The sequence below is a fragment of the Musca vetustissima genome, unplaced genomic scaffold (assembly GCF_032173495.1).
Source record: "Musca vetustissima isolate MV318-11 ecotype Yass unplaced genomic scaffold, APGP_CSIRO_Mvet_v1 utg12009, whole genome shotgun sequence".
NCBI lineage: Eukaryota > Metazoa > Arthropoda > Insecta > Diptera > Muscidae > Musca > Musca vetustissima.
The window spans coordinates 161,128-183,612 of NW_026881687.1; the positions used below are offsets into that span (position 1 = coordinate 161,128).

Below are 22,485 nucleotides of genomic sequence, written 5' to 3' on the forward strand. Positions count from 1 at the left end.
TTTTATCGTTCGTAAAATTTTCGTACAATGCGGACATTCGCGAGAGATTGCAAATGCTTGTTCATTCATTGTAACTTTATCATTCGCGATAAATTGAAAAACATTCGAAATCTCGCCGAGAACATTCATGAGAAAGAGTAGTTGTTTTTTATAAAAACAATAAACTGGGATTCAGCCTGATTATTTTGAAAAACAAAATACAAATGGCATCCAAAATAAACCGCTAACACTACTGAAATTGAAATTAATTAAAAAATTAAAGTAATTTAATCGTGTACTCATATATTTACTAAAGGCAAATTTTTACTTTTTCACTTCGCACCATCGAAGGACCATCATTTGTGGGCTTTGTCGACCCGTTGCTGTATGTGGTCTTTTCATTTAAGTATTCTGTATAGGATGACTACGAGATATTTTACTTTATTTCATATGTTTATCACTTTTTTTGGAAGATGGGTTCTTCATACTGGCCGAGGGACCTCGCCCAATCAAAGTCGATATTTAAGGATTCTTTACCCTCAGAAATATTACAACGTCATCTGCATAACAGACTGGTTCAAATCCCTCCAATGTTAAGGTCATTAAGAGACTATTGATAGTTGTAGTGTTGAATATCTCCCTGGGCAAGGGATTGTCCTACTTAGTTTCCACAGTTATCCATATTTCTAAAATTTGTTGCACAGTGTATTTATTTATACTAACTATAATCATGTTTTGAATTCTCACAAAAAAATATTATTATTCGGAAAAATATTTGTATTTTTCTCTTAAAAAACATATTAAATTTTAAGAGAGTATTTCGTTTTAATGATCTCTCTTATTTTCCCTTATCTCTTTTTTAGATGCCAACAGCTGATCGTTTGTTAAGTTCCTACAAAAAATATTGTATATATAATAAATGACTATACTAAGGTGGGCGAACAGATAAGACCACACCACAGTCAGTTGACATTTGACTGTCGGAGTGCAAGCAGAGCGTGATATCCAATTATCAAATTTAATCTTGTCTGCCAAAGTAAGTTCAAATATTATTTAGTTTTTTAAGTATTTTTTCATCGGAAAAAACCGCTGATAAGATTGTGTTTTGGGTTTATTTGTTAATAATGCATATTTAATTCTTTAATTATGGGAGAAAGTGTAATAAATGTTCCGTATAATGTTTGTTATTGGGGGTGATTATGACTTGAATTACAGAAAATGGTAATAAACTATTTAAGTCCAATGCATTTTGAGTGTTATGTTACTAGCTGTTTACAATTTCTGTTTCAACTGATAAGTGAAAAAATAGGTAAGAAATGATAGATTATAATCGAGTATGGCCGATTGTGTTATACTCTACCCAATTATTCAACACATAAAGTATTCAACATACATATATCATTTATCACTGGCCACTAACATGAACAGTATATGACGTGTGGGTTTCTGTTGTATTTTAGCATTAAATTGAAATTTATTTTATAAATGTTTAAATAATTCATTAAATATTTTATTTTGAAAAGTACTGTGACCATAAATAGTTTTTTGTTTATAAATTGGAAACTGGCAAATCGATAATAACTTTAAATACGAAATGGAAATTCGCGCTAGAAGCGCATCAACTGCATTGACTGATTTTTACACACTTCCCCTAGAAGATTCTGGCGCTTAATAATATTTAATAAACTTGCAATTCTTACAGCCTTTTTTCCTAGCAAGGGTATTCATTATAAAAATGGAGTGTTAATTGAACATCCTAACATAAAATTTATGAAAAAGACAAATATTTATATAAATTCAATATGAAACCAGTAAGGAAAGAAAAAGTCGGACTGGGCCGACTATAGATACCCTTCATGCACAATGTCCTTCAGATAGAATAGACATAGCATCTTTGGAGGAGCATTGAAATGGAATCGGACGAATTTAACTGCGCGAAGTACGTAGATATTTGAACTAAATTAAACCAACCCAAGCACATACCAATCTGAAATGTATGAAAAATCATGGAGCAAGATATGTATAAGATCTATATATTAATGGACGTATTCGATCAACCGTGGCATCCACCATTTGGTATGCTGCAACACAGTGTGCTATCCAGAATTTATGTCGACACAAAATCCAATACATGTTTTTCTAGGTTCGACTTGGTAAGTTGTGCAATAATTCGTCCCAAGCGGACAAACTAGTTATTTGGTACACCATTTTGATGAAATCGGATAAAAATATATATGGAAGCTATATCTAAACCTGAAACGTCTCAATGCAATATTTCATATAGTGAACAAACATAGGCAACTCCATTTGCACCATTTGCAGAAAATCGGACAAAAATATATGAGGGAGCTATATCTACATTTGAACCGATTTCCACAACAAAATATCGTGCAAATAGAACAGATTCTATGGTGCAACATTTACATAAAATGGGACTAAAGTATATATGTGAGCTATAATTAAATCTGGACACAAACAAAAAGCATTCTAGACTAAATTCCATACCGGCTAACTTTCATGAATATTGAACAAACATAGACTCCTCGGTGCGATGGATGTCAACCTGCAGTAATTTCAATACGGATGTCAACCTGTAGTAACAAACATTGACAGTATGGTACACCATTTATATGGGATATATATCTAAATCTGCACCGATTCCAAAAAAAACTTCGCATACATAAATTTGGACTTAATTCAGTACACTGTGCACAATGTTGTGCCAATCGGTCTAAATTAGACTCTTTGGTACTCCATTTACCTAAAATCGGACGAAACTATATATGGGAGCTATATCTAAATCTGAACCGATTGCAACAAAACTTCGCATACATCAATCTGAAAATAATTCGTTACTCTGTGCAAAATGTTGTCCCAATAGGACCAATATTGTGAATTATATAAAATCGGATGAAACTATTTATGGGAGCTATATCTAAATCTAAACCGATTTTCTCCAATCCACAATAGGGTTCGTCCTTGGGCCAAAAAAGTGACATGTGCCAAATTTCATGCAAATCGGATCATAAATGCGAGCTGTAATTATTCACAAAAATACATGGACAGACGGACGAACATGAATAAATCGACACAGAAAGTGATTCTATGCATATTTTCAAAAGGAACCATGGGTCTATCCCGATTCCTTTTGTCTGTTATAAACATAGGCACAAAGACATAATGGGGAGACTGGGGCACAACGATTGCCGAACTATGCTGAAATAGAAAAATCCCAACGGAAAATAGCGGAAATATCCTTTTACTTGATTTGCTGTCAAAAAATTATATTGAGGAACAAAATCGAGAATTGAATTTGCTACAAGCCGAAAGCCAGCTAGAGAAAAATATATTCAATATAAGAAACGAACGGTGGTTTCTCCGCATCAAAGAAAAATATTTGGAAAAAATGTAACCCAGAAACAATTCAAAGAATTTTGTGAAAGCATGGTATTCAAGGTAGAGTTGCTCTGAAAAGTCATTCATAAACCCCAAAAAACCGGAAATCCGATTGGATTTCGTTCTGAAATACGAAACAATATTTTGCATTTTGGAAATCTGTCGTTTTTCTGATGAAAGCGAATTTAACTTGTTTGGGTCGGATGGACCTAGCAGGGCGAAAAAAGCCGTTGACCCTAAGCACACAATTCCGACCGTAAAACTCGGCTCTGTAATGGTATGTTGCTGTATGAGCGCTGTGGGAGAATGAAATCTCTTTTTTATTGAAGGAATTATGGATAAGATTTATAATTTCAACATTCTAAAAGATATTTTGACATTTTGTGCTGAAAAATTACGATTGGGGACAACATTTAATTTTTATCAAGACAATGACACCAAACACAAGTCCAGATCGTTCGAGAAGGGATGCTTTATAATTGTTCATAACGATTCAAACACCTCCTCATTCCCCGGATTTCAATCCTATATGGAACTTATGGAGTATTTTGCAGAAAATTATTAGAAGCCATAACATCTCAGGCATATAAAGTCTTAAAAAAAATTCTTTACAAGTCCAATGGGGAAACATTCAGACATGAACGCTGTTAAAGATAAAAAGGATATCACACAATATATATTTTTTTTTGGCTGTGACTCACGACACGACTCAACTTGTCGGCTTGTCGGCTACGTGGTTGATCCATCATAAACGTCATTCTGGTTTCTTAGCCAGATACCCTAAAGCTTTCTACATTTGTTTGCGGATATTGCAAATTATTTGTGAGATGACATATCTTCTGTCAAATCGAATGAGCACTTTTTTCACGAGTCCTAGTGCATAATTTTTGTCTTATTTTCTTGCACACTAATCATAATACCACATGACGAGGCCTCCAAATATTATACAAAAATGTCCATCGTCCTTTTCCACATTTAACCGATCCATGCTCAGAAAAATCTTATATCGACGAGCAATAATTAGTTATATATACGTTCATGTACTATAAAAACATTTCACCAATTGAAAGATATTCTTCAAGATCCAGAATGGACGTTCCTGCTGAATACTGCACCTAATGTTATTCAATGTATCAGTGCTGCGGTGTAGAGCTTAGTGGTTAAACATATAGCAAAACTTGGGATGTGTGTGAAAATAGTATTTAACTAATTACAATCACAAAAAAAATTATATGTGGGAAGAAATTATGCGCTGGAAAGGACATTGAAAGGGTTTTGTGAAAATGTATCGGGTATGGCCCTATATATATTAAAACCAGTGAGCGGGGCAGTATGGACGGACGGGGCCGACCATACGATACCCTACACAAATTTTACGAAAATATAACTCTTGACCGCCTAGAGGTCAACAAATATTACTAATATTCAGTACAGCCCTTCTAATTACTTGTCCAAATTCCTTTCACCGTGGGCTGTGTTGTGATGTTCGGTTTTCAATTGTAGCCTATAGATCGACTCGAAATGCGATCAGCCCTATATTTCCGACCTCTAGTGTGGTAATGGGCTACTAAATAACATATGAATACGTAAGCACCTGTAAATATTTTAGTGTAACTCCCACATCCAAGTACATGCAGCCATATAATTGGTATCAATTTAAAGGTCAACCACTCCTCTTGGATATTCTATCAACTTCTCGGGTCTTTGTCCTTCAGGGGCAAATATATACGCCCCAGAACACAAATTTTGCAATTTTTCACACAAAAGTCATATGACCCGCAAAATATTGACAGATTTTTATCAAAACAATTCCCTTCTCCATGTAAAAAGGTGGGCCATAATCACGGCCTCTTGGGTGTGAAAATAGTATTTACTAATTACAATCACAGAAAAATGTATATGTGGGAAGAAATTATGCGCTGGAAAGGACATTGAAAGGGTTTTGTGAAAATATATATGGCCCTATATTGACAGAAAATCAGACAAAATTTTTGACATTTATTCACACAAAACAATAGGGGTCTTCATTGGCCAGAACCCATCCTACATGTGAAGATTGTTGCATAACTGTGACCTGTATCGTGTTTACAAATTATAATGGACAGACGGACGGACGGACACACATGTCTAGATTAGCGCATAATTTATGACGATGGTATACTTAAAGGTGGGTCTAGGACACACACTCTTGGGGCTGCACAAAGCTATAATACCCTGACAACATAGTTGTGTAGGGTATAAATATCCATATACGGTCCCTTAAGAAACATATATAGTAAAATGTCGGGACCCACTGTGCAAAAACGGATGAGAGTGAATCACCTTATATGTATGTATGTTTCTTACATATTTTTCTTAAGCGACATTTTCTGAAAGCCCTTTCAATCACTCTCACCCGTTGCACAGTGGATCTCGACTTTTTATTTCCAGGCTTGTTTTAAATACGAATTTAATTATGTTATACGGTGTTAAACTAAACCGTTATACTGGGCGCACCAACAAAGGTGGTGTCCGTCTTCCCTAAACAGAATTCGAATTTATTTTCTCACACATAAACGTGATATATAGGCCATATACCCCATTTATAATACCAAATATCGTTTGATTAATAACAATGTATAGACATATGTTCAAATGTATTTCAAATTAAACGTTAACTTTCTTATTTCTTACAGATGTTAATTTTGAAAAATTTGTCAACAATACGAAATGCCTGGACACCAATATTGCGTAAATACAGTTCGGCGGGATTACCAGAATTGTCGCAGGTAACTAATATTTAGGAATGTCCATAAAATAACAAATCGCTGGCTTAACATGTAAAGGCAAAAAGTCCATATTTCACAATATTCCAGAAGAGAAAAAACAATCAAACTTGTTTGATGTAAATGTAATTTGTTTTTGTATTGTAAGTGTATTTTATTTGCGTAAGTGTTTGCTGAGATATACGCTTATCATGGACTTAAGTCTTTTTCTTACAACTTTTTTACATGCTAATATTTTTTAAAAGAGTAAAGATTGTTTTGGTATCATAATTTATTCAAAAATATTGAATAGAAACACTTAAAAACGTTGTTAAGTTCGACATGGCCGAACTCAAAATTGTCAATAATTGGCGATACAGTTTTGTGAGGCCTAACCCAAATCGTACCTAAAATACCAAATAATGGGGGTAACGTAATATGGGGAGTACTCCAACACTTGAACCATTGATATTTTTGGAAGATAGATTTTGTACCCAATTATATACAAAAATATAAAATTACAGCCAATTCGTTTGAAAAACGTATCCAAACCTATCAAAACTTCGAATATTGGGGATAACGTTAACCCCACATACCCGAAAAAGTTGTCCAATAGTGATAATCTGCGACAAATATGATAATCCTTAGACAAATATTAAAAAAACAACGACTCATTGTACATCCTCAGATAGGTGCTATTTGAAAACATTAACCTATATTGAATAATTTTCTAATTTCGATTATGGTTAAAATCTTAATAATACCGACTGATATCGTAAAGGTGCGGTCTTCAAGAACCTATATTACTATATTACAGGAACTTTAGTGAGACTTAAACCTTAAAACTATCGGAACCTTTACATGGAGGTTATGTCAACGCTGGAACCTATTTGGAAAATTCGGTGAAAAAATACTGCTAAAATAAAAAATCCGAAAATGGGGCGGACGTATATAACAATTTTCAAAATAAAGATATTTTACCCCAATTATAATGGTAATTATAGCCACTACAATGCAAAAATGCTAATAAACCCTTAAAAATACCAATGTAAGGGCTACAAAAAATGGACTCAAATAGCAATGTCGCACTATGGGCCAGAGATACCAGTTTTTGACCGTAATTAGATCAGTGGGTTTATAAAATAAGTAAATATCAAATATAAGGATATATATAAGGAGGGCGCTGATTACGATTCTGCAAAAAAAGGTAAAAAATCAATGAAGTGGATCGAAAATCACGGTAGTATTTTTTAAAGGTTGAATTAATCACATTAATTTTGAACATGTTTTGTCCTCTTTTTAGAGGATAATCATCTATTTTAACTGGTTGTCATCTATAAAATGTATGTCCTCCATCTGTCATCTATTTCTGTAATTTATCGTCTTTGTCCTCCATATATTTAAAACCTTAATCAATATTTATTTTTCTTAATTAAAACAAATTTATTTTTAAGAAATTTTAGTGATTTCAGTGATTGGTGCACTAGGTTCTGAAACTAATTTTTTGAACAAAATCATATTTATTAGTTTTATATACGTAATTTTAAATTTCTAATAATTTTCATTTTCATTATAATCTCCAGTTCCAGCTGTTTAATTGACCGTCGATTCATGTAAATATTTTGACGCACCTCAATGTTATATAAGATTTTTCAAATATAGATTTTCTTCATAAAAAAATTAACTTGGTTTTGACCTCAGGTCAATTACCTCATTTGTTGTTGTTTCGTAGTGATGAGTAAAGGCCCTAAGTCCAATTTATCACATGTCGTTGGCTTTTTTGTCTCTATTGTAAAATTTGAGCTTATTGTTAAGCCAGGAGTATACTTCGAGGTGTTGAAAACGGAATTATTGATTTGAATATCCAGTTCACCATATGGTGGTGGGTATAAATATTTGAGCCAACTCGTATATTAAAATTCAATTAGAATTATAAATATCTCATGGAACATTTCCCAGAATTTCTGGGCATTTTATTCAATAAGTAATAACATTGTTGCGCAAGATTACGAAACAATAATAAAATAACAACAAAATAAAGGCAACATTAGTATATCCTTTTAAGGGCCTTCCGCACATTCTAAGAAAAAAAAAAATACAAATCAAATTTGCATCCACCATTACAACCAATAACAATATGCTGTTGATAAACATTGGCACACAAACGTACATACATACACACAAACAGAACACAATGTGACAGCAGTGACAGGATTAATGTTTTCCTAATCCCGCTGTTAACACACACTCAAGAAAATAACGAAAGGGATGATTACCACACACTCTACTAAGCATTTCGTATTTTTCTTCCCTTCCCATTCCAGGTACGCTACAATGTCAAACGTGGTAATTATTCCGAATTAAACGATCGGGATGTAACCTTTTTCGAGTCAATAATTGGTGCGGCAAATACACTGCGTGATGGCCCAGATGGCGATGACTTGCAAGGTTACAATATGGACTTTTGGCGCAGCGTAAGAGGTAACAGTAAACTGTTGCTCAAGCCAGGATCGGCACAAGAAATTTCGGAAATTTTGAAATATTGCAACCAGCGACAATTGGCTGTTTGTCCACAGGGTGGTAATACGGGTGTAGTGGGCGGTGCTGTGCCGGTTTATGATGAAATTATCCTTTCGTTAGGACGGCTGAATAAAATTCTAAGTATTGATGATATCACGGGCATTGTTGCCTGTGAATCGGGTGTCATTTTGGAGAATTTGGATGCGAAAGTTCAGGAGGCTGGTTTTGTGGTTCCACTGGATTTGGGCGCCAAGTCCAGTTGCCATATTGGTGGTAATATTTCAACAAATGCCGGTGGTTTGCGAGTTATACGTTATGGAAATCTCCATGGTTCGGTGTTGGGTGTTGAAGCGGTAAGTTGAAATTGAAAAAAATATTCTTTAAAAAATCCACGCCTTGAATGGTCCTTGAAAAATATTCTTTAAAAAATCCAAGCCTTGGATGGTCCTTGAAACAATATTCTTTAAAAAATCCAGGCCTTGGATGGTCCTTGAAAAAATATTCTTTAAAAAATCCAGGCCTGTGCCTCGGAAAAATATTCTTTAAAATATCCACGCCTTGGATGGTCCTTAAAAAAATATTCTTTAAAAAATCCACGCCTTGGATGGTCCTTGAAAAAATATTCTTTAAAAAATCCACGAAAATATTCTTTAAAAATCCACGCCTTGGATTGTCTTGGAAAAAATATTCTTGAATGGTCCTTGAAAAATATTCTTTAAAAAATCCAGGCCTTGGATGGTCCTTGAAAAAATATTCTTTAAAAAATCCAGGCCTTGGATGGTCCTTGAAAAAATATTCTTTAAAAAATCCAGGCCTTGGATGGTCCTTGAAAAAATATTCTTTAAAAAATCCAGGCCTTGGATGGTCCTGAAAAAATATTCTTTAAAATATCCACGCCTTGGATGGTCTTTGAAAAAATATTCGTTAAAAAATCCACGTCTTGGATGGTCCTTGAAAAAATATTCTTTAAAAAATCCACGCCTTGGATGGTCCTTGAAAAATATTCTTTAAAAAATCCAGGCCTTGGATGGTCCTTGAAAAAATATTCTTTAAAAAAATTCTGGCCTTGGATGGTCCTTGAAAAAATATTTTTTAGAAAATCCACGCCTTGGATGGTCCTTGAAAAAATATTCTTTAAAAAATCCACGCCTTGGATGGTCCTTAAAAAAATATTCTTTAAAAAATCCACGCCTTGGATGGTCCTTGAAAAAATATTCTTTAAAAAATCCACGAAAATATTCTTTAAAAAACCAAGCCTTGGATAGTCCCTGGAAAAATATTGTTTAAAAAAATCCTTTTATGTTTTCCAGGTTTTACCAGATGGTCGAATTTTGGATTTAATGTCGGACTTTAAAAAGGACAATACCGGTTATCATTTGAAACATCTCTTCATTGGTTCCGAAGGTACCTTGGGTGTTGTAACAAAAGTGGCAATATTGTGCCCTCCTCGTTCGGAGTCTGTGCATTTGGCATTTTTGGGTAAGTTCGGAGAATGTTAAAAGGAAAATTAAAAAAAAAACTTCTCATTATCTTCCTTTAGGTCTCAACTCATTCGACAATGTCATGCAAACCTTTAAAAATGCCAAACGTTACTTGGGTGAGATACTGTCGTCCTGTGAAATGATTGATGATGTCTCACTGAATGCGGCTGTGGAAAATATGAATTTGAAGTGAGTCAAAAATGAAGTTCAATATGTTATATTCCAATTTACTTATTAAAATTGTATCCCAAATTTAGATCCCCCATAGACAGCTATCCCTTCTACATGATGATCGAAACTTCGGGCAGCAATGCCGAACATGACATGGAAAAATTGAATAATTTCCTTCAGCTGACAATGGACAGGGGTGATGTCGTGGATGGCACCTTCACTGGGGAACCTAGTAAAATTCTGGAAATGTGGAAATTGCGTGAAATATTAGCACCAGCATTGGCCAAGGATGGTCATCTGTACACCTATGATTTATCCTTACCGTTACGGTCATTTTATGACATTGTCAAAGTTGTGGAAAAACGTGTCGGTCATATGGCAAAGAGGGTTAGCGGTTTTGGTCACTTGGGTGATTTAAATCTTCATTTGAATATCACCACGGAAGAGTATACCAAGGAAATGTATAATGCCCTCGAACCATTCGTTTTCGATTATACATCTCAGCTGAAGGGTAGCGTCAGTGCTGAACATGGTATTGGATTCCTGAAGACTCAATATTTGAAAAATTCGAAAAGTTCTGAAGCCATACAAATGATGCATGAGATTAAGGGTTTGGTGGATCCAAACGGTATTCTAAATCCCTATAAAGTTTTAAGATCGTAAAATAAAAGAAGATACTCAAAAATAAACAATATAGGGCTCTAAATTAAAACAAGAAATAAAAGAAACTACGTTTTTTTAAAACAATTATTTTAAACGTGGATTAAAAAAATGCAAGGACTTTTATTGGCCTGCATTTTTTTAAACATATTTTTAAATAAAAAATAGTTTTAGGAGAAATAGTTCCAGAAGAAGAAGACTAGCTCGACTAGCTGAGTCGATCTAGACACGTGTGTCCGTCTATTATAATTTGTAAACACGATACAGATCACAGTTATGGACCAATCTTCACGAAATTTTGAATGTAGGATGGGTTGTGGCCAATGAAGACCCCTATTGTTTTTAGAAAAGATCGGGTAATATTTATTGGAAGAAATGAACCAAATACATTATTTTTGTCCGATTTTCTAGTCGCTCCAGAGGTCGCAATTATGACCCGAACTTCGCGAAATTTCACAGGGAGAAGGGGATCGGGCCAAAGAATAAGCATGCCTGTTTTCATAAATATTTAGCTGGTCAAATGGACCCTGACTTTTGTGTGAAAAATGTCAAAATTTGTATTCTATGGCGTATATATTAACCTCTGAAGGACATAGACCCGAAAAGTTGATAGTATATCCAAAAAGGAGTGGTTGACCTTTAAATTGATACCAATTATATTGTCGTATGTACTCGGATGTGGGAGCTACACTTAAATATATACAGGTATTTACGTGTTCATATATTATTTGGTAACCCATTACCACACTAGAAGACGGAAATATAGCACTGATCGCTTTGAAATTTTCCATGATGTTCCAGGTATGGTCAAGGACAACGCCTTTAATTTTCGGTGATGATCAGATACAAATTTTGGGATGAAGTGGACCGGAAACTTATTTTTTTATCTTTTTTCGAGTCGACAATTATAAGCCGGAAGGGAATCTGGACAAGTAATTAGAAGGGCTGTCTGAATATTAGTAATATTCGGAAAATATGTCACTGTAAGAATGTTCTGTTGACCTCTAATTGGGCAAGAGGGTGCAAATATCACGAAATATTGCCCAGGCTCAGAATAAACATCAGCAGAAAGTTAGTGTTCCCTGGTAGTTGTGTAGGCAGTATAGTCGGGCCTGTCCGACTATACTGCTCCGCTCACTTGTTTTTTTAAATATATATATATTAGGACCAGTGTTGCCAAAACTTTGTTTATAAAATTACTAAATGTTGGTAAACACAATCCTAGAAAGTGCTAAAAATTAAAAAAGTGCAAATAAAAGAAATTTTTAGAATTGACTGCAATTTGATATTTTGGATTCACATTAAGTAAAAATTTCCCAAGCAAAAATCAGTCAATGTGGGTCTATGTTTCGGGGTAGGCTCTAGAAAGGGCATTTTGGGGACGTCGGACACCTTTTTCCACTATAATTTTAAAATATTAATTCTAATGTTGACACACCATTAGAATTTTGTAATTTTAAGGTTTAAAACCTTTGTTCCGCCGAAATGGGTGTAATTTAAAAATATATTTGCCGACATTTTTCGATGTAGGTGCATCTTTTGACATAAACCCATTATAAAGTGGGACGCGACCCATTTTCGGTCCTCTGAAGTGTCTACAGTTTGGCATTCCGGATTATCGGTGAATACAAAACTCCATTTCAGAATGTTGCTTTAGTAGCCATATGAAGTACCGGACCATTTTTATACCCTCAGCCTTATGGCTAATGAAGTTATATACATTTCGATACGGTGGAAATGTGTCTCATCGAAATATTGATTTTAGACCCCATGTTTCTTTGGACCAAATCAGTTTCAGAAAATTTGGAGTCTGGCTGGTGCGCACGATAACTCTCGAAGGGAATAATCGATTTCATCCAAACTATGCACATCCTAATATTTCTTCCAAACTTCGAAGACGGGGAATATCGGTCCAAACTCCTCCACAAAATGGTCAAAATTGTGCTAAAAATTTGTTTCATAATAACAAGCAAACGAACTATCCGATTTTAACGAAACTTTTCAAAACATATTCTATTAATCAGGCCAGGATTAATTTTGAAGATGGGACGCATTGGTACACTGGTACCTACCCCACAGAGTGTAACCTTTTTCATTATGTATGAATCCAATATCAGGCGAATGGAATGTCCGATTTGAATCAAGCTTTACACAACCTATTATCATTACCAAGCCCAGATCAAGTTTGAAGATGGGACCCATTGGTGCACTCATTCTGGTACCTCCCCCGCAAAGGGTAAACATTTCCAATATTTATGTATTCAATATCAGGCGAATGGAATGTCCGATTTGAACCAAACTTTACACAATCTGTTATCTTTACCAAGCCTAGATCCAGTCTGAATTTGGGAATTATGCCCTCTTATCTGGTACATCCTACAAAAGGGTCAATATTATATAGTTGATCAACATAAAATGCGATGCAGGGTATAAACAGTTTTCAAAATTTAAAATTATTCCTTGGGTGTTAAATTTTCCTACCAAAAAATATATATCCAGAATAATTTCTATATAGGTCCATGTTTTGGTATAGTTCCCATATACCAACATCATAAGCGTTTCGGTATTTTGATGTTGTCTTTGCAAAGAGATGGTGACATAGGTCCATATTTTGACTTAATGTTCATATAAAGGTTTTTGTATTATATTGAAAATGATTGTGTTTTCAACCGAATTCGCTGTAATTCGCAATATGTGTTCTTATAGGGTACCAAATCTCCACACAAAAATTATCGATATTGGTCCACTTTTTCGGGTAGCCCCCACGTTTTTAAACCCAAAATGACTGCATTTTGGTATGTTCATTATTTCTGCAATAATTATAAATATTGATCGAAATTTTTGTGTAGCCCACATACAAGGAACCTCCAAATCTTCGGTATTTTAGGGGTTCAGAGCAGAATTCGCCGTAATTTGGTATTTTTTAACAATTCTCCCTTCCAAAATAATATTCGCCCCTGTTGGGGGTAATCCCCATATAACCCCCTCTTTACACTGTGGTACAGGGTATTATGTCTTTATGGCAAGGCAAAAAGTAACGAGATAGACACAGGGTTCCTTTCGAGAATATGCATGAATCACTTTCTGAATCGATTTATGCATGCCCGTCTGTCCATGTTAAGTTGTGAACAAAGTACAGGTCGCATTGATGATCCGAGTTGGATGAAATTTGGTACAGTTCATCTATTTGAAGCACGAACACTATTGAAATTGGAAAAAATATATTCGCCCGATTTTATGTAAATGATGATGCACCAAAGTCTCTATATGTCTTTCGATTTCCACGAAATTTGGCATAGTGTTGGTCCGTCCGTCTTTTGATGTTGAAATGTAAACAACGTGTAGGTCACATTTATAATCCGATTTGGATGAAATTTGGTACAGTTCATTTATTTGGCCCAAGAGCGAACCCTATTGAAATCGGTTAAAGATCGGTTTAGATATAGCCCCCATAAATATTTTCATCCGATTTAATGTAAATTGTAGACTAAAGACCCGAAGTTTGGCCGATTGGCACAATATTTTGTACAATGTACTGGAGTTAGTATAGCCTTACGTGTGTCAATTTTACATATAACTCCTATATATTTTTTCGTTCGATTTTTAGTAAAAGGTGCACTACAGATCACTGGCTAGGCCGATTGGCACAACGTACTGAAGTTAATAAAAACAATAATTGAGACGTCAACAGCTTTAAATTGATACCCATATTGCATGGGAAAATACAAGGTTCACAGAGGAAATTTCGATGTCCATATCTCAGGAATTATGGATTTTATAGTACACCTAAGTCTGTTTTTACACGGTAGATTGGTTCAAGAAGAAGCCGTGTAAAAAAAGACATTGATCTTATACATAAAGGGAATTCCCCTAAATTAGTGCCATTCACATTTGCTTTGACCAGTAAAAATTGTTTGTGCGCGCTAAAGGGGAATTCACTTAAATCTTTAAGCTAGTGTTCGCAAACTATCGATACTATCGATGGTTTCAGACTTTTTTCTTTCATAAATACTTTTTTGTGATATGAACATACTTCGCAAAAACTAAATTTGATAAACAAATTTAAGTACATAAAATTTCAAATCGTGCTAAATGGAATAAAATCGTGTAAAAAATTAAAAATATTCAATTTTGAAACCGTGTTATATCAAACCCGTGTACAAAAAACCGTGTAAAAACAGACTTAGGTGTACACCGAATTTTCCATAATTTGTTCAAAAAATTTAGAATATTTTTTGGTATATTGGAAAAAAAACTTTAAATCTCATAGTTTTTTTTAAGAGAATCAATACTCACCCAATACAATATTCTCCCACATGTTCATACCCCCCGCCACCATCATGATCTGTTGTTGCCTGTTCAAGAGAAGCACAACAACTGCGCACATAATTTTCTACTGTGTGACAAACATATGTTGCTCAAGTCTAGCGGAGCTCATTTTTGAATGCCTGCTTTATTTTGTTTTCTATTCATTCATACATTCAGTGTTTGTTTTGCTTTCGCCGAGTGTTGTCCACAAGATTTTTTATTTTACTGTTCGTGTTTATTCGTAAAGGTATTAAAATCTCACAGTCTTACTTAACAAAATATCAAGGAAATAATAATGATTTGATAATTCTGCAACTGTATTAAAAATATATATATAAGAAAAAAAGTGTTTATTTCTTATTTAAATTGTGGAAATAACTTTAATAAAAATTTTCCTGTAATAGAATAATAAAAACAATTAAATGTGTATGTTGGTTTTGTGTGTGTTGGAATTATTTTTTGTTTGCAAAATAAAATTGAGAGCAAAGCGTAACTGAGAATTCACAATTAAAAACGACTGACGCAAAGAGAAAGAAAGAGAAAATGTGTTTAAAATGTAAATGGAATTATTTCGTTGTGTGTTCAACAATTACGGTGTGAGGGGTGGGGTCGATAAAATTCAGTGTTGCCATGTTACGTTGTAATGACATCAAAATAAAAAAAATGTGAAAAAAAGAAATGCTTGGTGTAGAAAAATACTGTAGAATGAAAATATCAGTTCTTGAGGACTATCATTAAACAAAATGGTTATTAACACTACGGAAAATAACTAAAAAAAATTATATGTCGTACATTTGCACCCATCCAAATTATGTAATTAATTTAGAAATGGGACTGCCATATGTTTTTTTTTGTAAATTAGTCTATACGATCCTGAGGTAGATGTAGGAACTGGAAATTATATTAGGTTGGGGAAAAAGAAATCCATTATTTTTTCGGCAGTCGTCGAAAATAAACTATGGATCGACTTAAATCAATCCATAAACATGCCATTTGTTTGTTACAATGGGACAAAATTAAGTAAATCCATTTAAGGGGACCCCCATTCTCGGTTTCAAAAAAAAAATAATTTTGTTTTTTGATTTAATTTGAACCTACACTAATTCCAGAATGTTCCTATAAAATTCCAAGTAAAAATCTCAACAACTTTTGAAGATATAGCCGATTTGTTGTGTCAGCATCATGCAACGGCAAGAGTGATTCACAAACTTTAATCGCTTTTTTCTAAAAACAGTGATTTTATGAATGGCGATAACGATAACTCAAATACTACTAATCCAATCGGTTCCAAATTTTTACACGTCTCTTTGGGTATAGAGCTATCGTATGAACTAGGATAAATCCGATCGGTGAAGATCATCCCTATTTTTTTTTACTTAGTTTGTTTTCAAAAATAGGCAATTTTTCAAGAATATTTATTCAATGCTCTGTTCCTATCGGTCATATTTTGGGTCCTTGGTGCATCATTTACTTTAAATCGGACGAAAATATATTGGACCTATATGCAAATCTGAACCAATGTCAACAAAACTTGGCATACGTTAGGCTATAGTATCTTCAGTACGTTGTGCAAAATTTTGTGCCAATTGGCTTAACTTTGGGTCTTTGGTGCTCCATTTAATTAAAATTGGACGAAAAAATATATATGGGAGATATATCTAAATCTGAACCGAAAGCAACAAAACGGTGCATACATTAATCCGCATCGTACGATGTGCTAAATTTTGTTCTAATCGGTCTAACATTGGGTCTTTGGTATATCTGAGTGTGAAGTTGAATTGTAGGATACTATCTTGGAAGATTGTAAATGATCTTCAGATTCTTATTTTGTTTAACTTCTGGTTTTTTCATGCGCGATTTGGCACAGTTATACCAAATTTGGCAGCCATGCGTTAGAATTGGCCTTAGACACATTTTGTAAAAAAGTACATTATTTTCGAAATTTAATTTCCAATGTTTATTTAGTATAGGATATAAAGATCAATTACATCTTACAGCCTTATGACATGCGCCTTGTATATATTGTTTAAAGGTTAATTTTTCATCTAGAATGACGCCTAAATATTTAACGGATTATGAAAATTCAAGTTTCTTATCATTTACCTTAAGTTTTATAGAAGAAATTCTTTTGGGGACTTATTGCAAGGAATATAATCACTTGAGATTTGTCTTCATTAATTTGTATTCTCCATTTGGAAAATATATTTAGAGGTTAATACAAAAGCTTTCGGAATTCTCCTCACGATTGAGTTAGAAACCTTTCCTTGATAATAGCTGTCATCTACATAAAACGCTACCACGTTGATTTTGGAAATTTTGAAATGGGAGATGTAAAGGAATACAGTAGAGGTGACAGTACTGAACCCTGAGGGACACCAGCAGGAATATTACGTAAATACGATCGTCTTTCTTCGACTGAGATAACTTTTAATTTTATCAGGTATAAAGGAGTATACAATTTAGGACGTTTACAAATTAGACCTTTGTTTCAAATAGAGTCGAAAAGTCAATATCAAAGAAAATTAAACCAGTATAAATACTTCGGATTTTATTCGTTATTATATACTATTTTCTCAAAACATGTACTTATGGGGCTTAATAGTCTATAATTGGAAGTAAGTTTTTTTGGGTCAATTTAAAAGCACTCGGAACGAATAGATTTTTTTAACAATTTGACATAGAACTTTTTTTAGGTCTCCGACAATTATTTTGATACTTTATGAAATGAAAAATATATACACTTGCAATTCACACATTAAAAACATGGCAACCCTAACATATGTTCAAACAGAGAGAGACACAAACAATGACCGGTTTGAAATTTTATTCGAGAGATAAGAGAATTTTTTTTAAACTGTTTTTGTTGGCAGCAAGTGACCAAGTGTCTATTGAATAGACCTGTGTACATAATTATGTAGAGACACTCAACATAATATTATGGAAATATACTACGCAAAAGTATGAGAAAAACATTTCATAGTTCTATATGTTTATCTGATCACACCGGTGTCGCGTGCTATCTTCGTGTTTATGTTCTTGGCCACACTTTGACTCTATTGATTAGGGAGAACTTCTGTCTGTTGCCTGTCTAGAAAATTAATTGATAAACGATTTTTTGAAATAGTGGTAAATGCTTATGCTGAAAATCGAAAAATTTACTTTAGGGGATTTACAAATAAATTTGACAAAAGTTGAAATTTTTCTGAATTTTTATAGACCATTAAGTGACAATAAACGAAAACATTATATAGAGCAAAATAAAAGATAACGGTAATAGCGCATAGAAATTCCCTACTAAAAATTGCAAAAAGTAATACAGTAAAATTCCCATAAATTGAACCAACTTGGACTTATGGTGACATCGAGCTATGTAATTAACAATAATGCCTCAAAAATTCTACTTCACTACATTTTTTGTCTTGGACCCACGAACCAACACTCAGTTTTATATATTTTTTATAAATGTAATTTTTTACAGATGTTACGGTCTATCAATTTACAGAAAATAAAAAATACAGTTTTACCTGCCATTCGGACATATAAAACTTCAAAGATACCAGAATTGACTGAGGTAAGTAAAATATACATATTTTCAATTGAACTCAGAAAATTCTTCAAAAAATTCCCGACTTGGATAACCTTTGAAAAACTATTCTTTAAAAAAGGCACACCTTGGATGGTCTAGGAAAAATATTCTTTGAAAAAGTCACGCCTTGGATGATCTGAGAAAATGTATTCCTAAAAAAATCCACGTCTTGGATGGTCTGGGAAAAAATGTTCAATAAAAAATCCACGCTTGGATGGTCTGGGAAAAATATTCAATAAAAAATCCACGCCTTGGAAATATATCCTTTTCATTCAATTCGTTTTGTAAACTGATTTTTAATATTTATTCTATTACTCCATTCTAGGTTCGCCACAAAATCCAACGTGGTAATTATGGCGAATTAAATGGCAAAGATGTTTCCATCTTCGAATCTATTGTTGGCCCCACAAACCTCCTGCAAGATGGCACCGATGACTTGCAAGGTTACAATGTGGACTTCTTGGGCAGTGTAAGAGGACGCAGTAAATTAGTACTGAGGCCAGGCTCAACACAAGAAATCTCCGAAATTCTGAAATATTGTAATGAACGACGTTTGGCTGTGTGTCCTCAGGGTGGTAATACCGGTTTGGTTGGTGGTTCCGTACCAGTTTGTGATGAAATTGTCCTATCATTGGCACGTCTGAATAAAATTCTCAGTATTGATGATATTACCGGGATCACAGCATGCGAATCTGGTGTAATTTTAGAGAATTTAGATGCTAAAACAAGGGAGGCGGGTTTTGTCGTTCCCTTGGATTTGGGTGCCAAATCCAGTTGTCACATTGGTGGTAATATTTCAACAAATGCTGGTGGTTTGCGTGTGATACGTTATGGAAATCTGCATGGTTCGGTGTTGGGCGTTGAGGCGGTAGGTTTTTTCAATCGGATTTTTATTTCTAAAAAAATCTTAATGGAAATTTTCTTTTAGGTTCTGGCCAATGGCAAGGTTGTCGATTTGATGTCGGACTTTAAAAAAGATAACACTGGCTACCATTTGAAGCATCTGTTCATTGGTTCCGAGGGAACACTGGGTGTTGTTACAAAAGTGGCCATTCTGTGTCCAGCCATTTCGGATTCCGTCAATGTGGCCTTTTTGGGTAACTATTCTGAAGTCTTATTCAATATTTGGAATAAAATAATATAATTTGCCCCATACTCAGGTCTAAATTCCTTCGAAGCTGTCATGCAAACCCTGAAGAATGCAAAACGCCATCTGGGTGAGATTCTATCATCTTGTGAACTTATTGATGCCCCCTCATTGGCTGCCAGTGTGGAGAACAATAATTTACAGTGAGTATTAGAAAAGCAGCACCTATCATCTTCCAAATATTAGGGAAAATATGCATATTCCCAAAAATTCGTAATTTCTGATTTGTTTCCTAATGATTCTCCTTTTCTCCCAACAGATCCCCCATTGAAGGCTACCCATTTTATATGCTGATCGAAACCTCTGGAAGCAATGCCGATCACGATATGGAGAAGTTAAACAATTTCATCCAACTGGTTATGGACAAGGGCGATGTGGTCGATGGTACCTGCACAAGTGAACCTAGTAAGATGCAAGAAATTTGGAAGCTAAGAGAATTCATTTCGACTGCCCTGACCAAGGATGGTTATTGCTTCAAATATGATATATCTCTACCACTGCGTTCCTTCTATGAAATCGTTAACGTGGTGGAAAAACGTGTCGGCCATTTGGCTAAACGTGTCACGGGTTATGGTCATTTGGGTGATTTGAATCTCCATCTCAATGTTTCCTGCGAACAATATAATCCCGAATTGTATAAATTATTGGAACCTTTTGTCTATGAATATACCGCTCAGCTGAAGGGTAGTGTTAGCGCCGAACATGGTATTGGCTTTTTGAAGACAAAATATTTGAAACATTCGAAAGCACCCGAAGCCATAAATATGATGCGTGAAATGAAACAGTTGCTGGATCCTAATTGTATTTTGAATCCTTATAAGGTTTTGTATTGATTTGTGTTAATATAGCTGTGTGGACTTAATAATATGTGTCATAGGAAATTTTAATTTTATGTAGTGAATAAAATAATAAAGAAAAAAGTGATATATTTTTAGAAAATTTAAAAAATAACAAATTTTACTCATTTAAAGTGAAATTTTGTTTTATAAGTCCTTGAAAAATTATTATTTAAGAAATACACGCCTGTAATGGTCCTTGAAAAGTATTATTTAAAAATTTAGGGATAATTTGATGACCATTGAACTATCAGAACAAATTCTTCCATTACAACAACGTTGGAAAGATTATTGCATATGCCAATTTGCATTAACTGTTGAAATATAAATACTGAATGCAAGTCTAATAAGTATTTGGAAATATATAGATATCCACATTGATTTATGTAAAATGTTATGCGAAAATAATTGGAATGATATTATCTACAAAATTTCTTTACCACAGAAAATTTCTTTAAAATCTGAAAGACCTTTTAGAATTTTGACATTAAATAAAACTTTTTTGATTTTGGAAGTATATGTAGTTAAAACTATAACGTTGATTCGAAATTCGTTTATCTATATTAATTTGTTGTTAGCTATTTCAATCACCCCTATTCCGTATGTCGTCGTCGACACAAAACGACGTCGTTGAGAGTCGTTTTTTGCAAATTGGTATTCCCTATGTCGTTGTCGACATTTATCGATAACTATTGACACATTTTTGGTATTCCGTAACAAAGTTTGACGACGACGATGTCGAAGATTCTTCGTCATTATTTTTGTAGACGAAGTGTTAGAACAAAATTTTTTTACCCCTCGGCAAACAAAGCCATACATTCCCCACTAATAAATAGTTGTTTTTTTATAAAAATAACAAACTGGGATTCAGCCTGACTATTTTGCAAAAACAAAATACAAATGGTATACCAAATAAACCGCCAACACTTTTTTTTAAGGAATTAAAAAAATGTCCGATCAAGAAGAGGATACGTCATTCTCGACTCTATTCAACAAGTTTTGGACAATTTCGTGCAAATAAAAATAATACTAAAATAATAATTAAAATAATACTAAAATGTAACTATGGGTCTATCTCGTTTCCAATTGGATGTTGCAAGGATACAAACACATTTTTGCACAACGACGACTTACGGAATAGGGGTGAATAAAAAAAACAAGGCAAAGGCACATTACTTATACACTGTTTTGACCAAAAATTGCAGGAAAATTCTCAACAAAAAGTTCAATGCTGGTGGTACTTATGAAACCATATCTAAATTTATTTTTCAAAGAGAGATATATTATTTTGAATGGTGATTAACATATGTTCAACTTGTATAGTCACGCCGTGATGTATGTCCAACAATTCCACCGAAAAATGCCCTGGCTGGAGTATCGCATATAAGCGCTCTTATTCAGAACTGTAAAGTTTTCCCCCCATAATGCAAGTCTATTTGTGACCAAATTATCTATTTTTTATATTTACTATATTTAATAGAATTGCTCACAACAGTGTTCTGCAGATTTATTATAAAAGGAATTCCGTCAATGTTGACATATACCACAATTTCGTCATATTTTTCTACCAAACTCAAAACCCAATATATTTGTTTACTAAACTAACGTATGGGTATTTTCCGGGGAAAATTTATTATGTTATATTTTTTCTTAAAAA

General features: G+C 33.9%; 2 protein-coding genes across 2 annotated transcripts; both read left to right on the plus strand.

Annotated features, from left to right (window-relative positions):
- Positions 1-1,985: 1,985 nt before the first annotated feature.
- LOC133327646 (D-2-hydroxyglutarate dehydrogenase, mitochondrial-like) lies at positions 1,986-10,954 on the plus strand. The gene is made up of 6 exons (XM_061536169.1): positions 1,986-2,132; positions 6,051-6,143; positions 8,444-8,992; positions 9,950-10,118; positions 10,180-10,309; positions 10,378-10,954. The coding sequence occupies exons 1-6, from the start codon at positions 1,986-1,988 to the stop codon at positions 10,952-10,954; spliced, it is 1,665 nt and encodes a 554-aa protein (XP_061392153.1).
- A 1,482-nt stretch (positions 10,955-12,436) lies between these two features.
- On the plus strand, positions 12,437-20,827 carry LOC133327647 (D-2-hydroxyglutarate dehydrogenase, mitochondrial-like). The gene is made up of 5 exons (XM_061536170.1): positions 12,437-12,442; positions 19,171-19,713; positions 19,774-19,942; positions 20,006-20,135; positions 20,252-20,827. Exons 1-5 carry the CDS (start codon positions 12,437-12,439, stop codon positions 20,823-20,825), a joined length of 1,422 nt encoding a protein of 473 aa, XP_061392154.1. The 3' UTR covers positions 20,826-20,827.
- The last annotated feature ends 1,658 nt before the right edge of the window (positions 20,828-22,485 follow it).

Bases quoted from the DNA above. Each gene is read 5' to 3' on its own strand.
- LOC133327647 (XM_061536170.1), top strand. The intron at 19,714-19,773 runs GTAGGTTTTTTC...ATTTTCTTTTAG, and splicing joins CGGTGTTGGGCGTTGAGGCG to GTTCTGGCCAATGGCAAGGT. The intron at 19,943-20,005 runs GTAACTATTCTG...CCCCATACTCAG, and splicing joins CGTCAATGTGGCCTTTTTGG to GTCTAAATTCCTTCGAAGCT.
- LOC133327646 (XM_061536169.1), top strand. From the start codon at position 1,986: ATGGAGCAAGATATGTATAAGATCTATATATTAATGGACGTATTCGAT. The intron at 10,119-10,179 runs GTAAGTTCGGAG...ATCTTCCTTTAG, and splicing joins TGTGCATTTGGCATTTTTGG to GTCTCAACTCATTCGACAAT. The intron at 10,310-10,377 runs GTGAGTCAAAAA...TCCCAAATTTAG, and splicing joins GTGGAAAATATGAATTTGAA to ATCCCCCATAGACAGCTATC.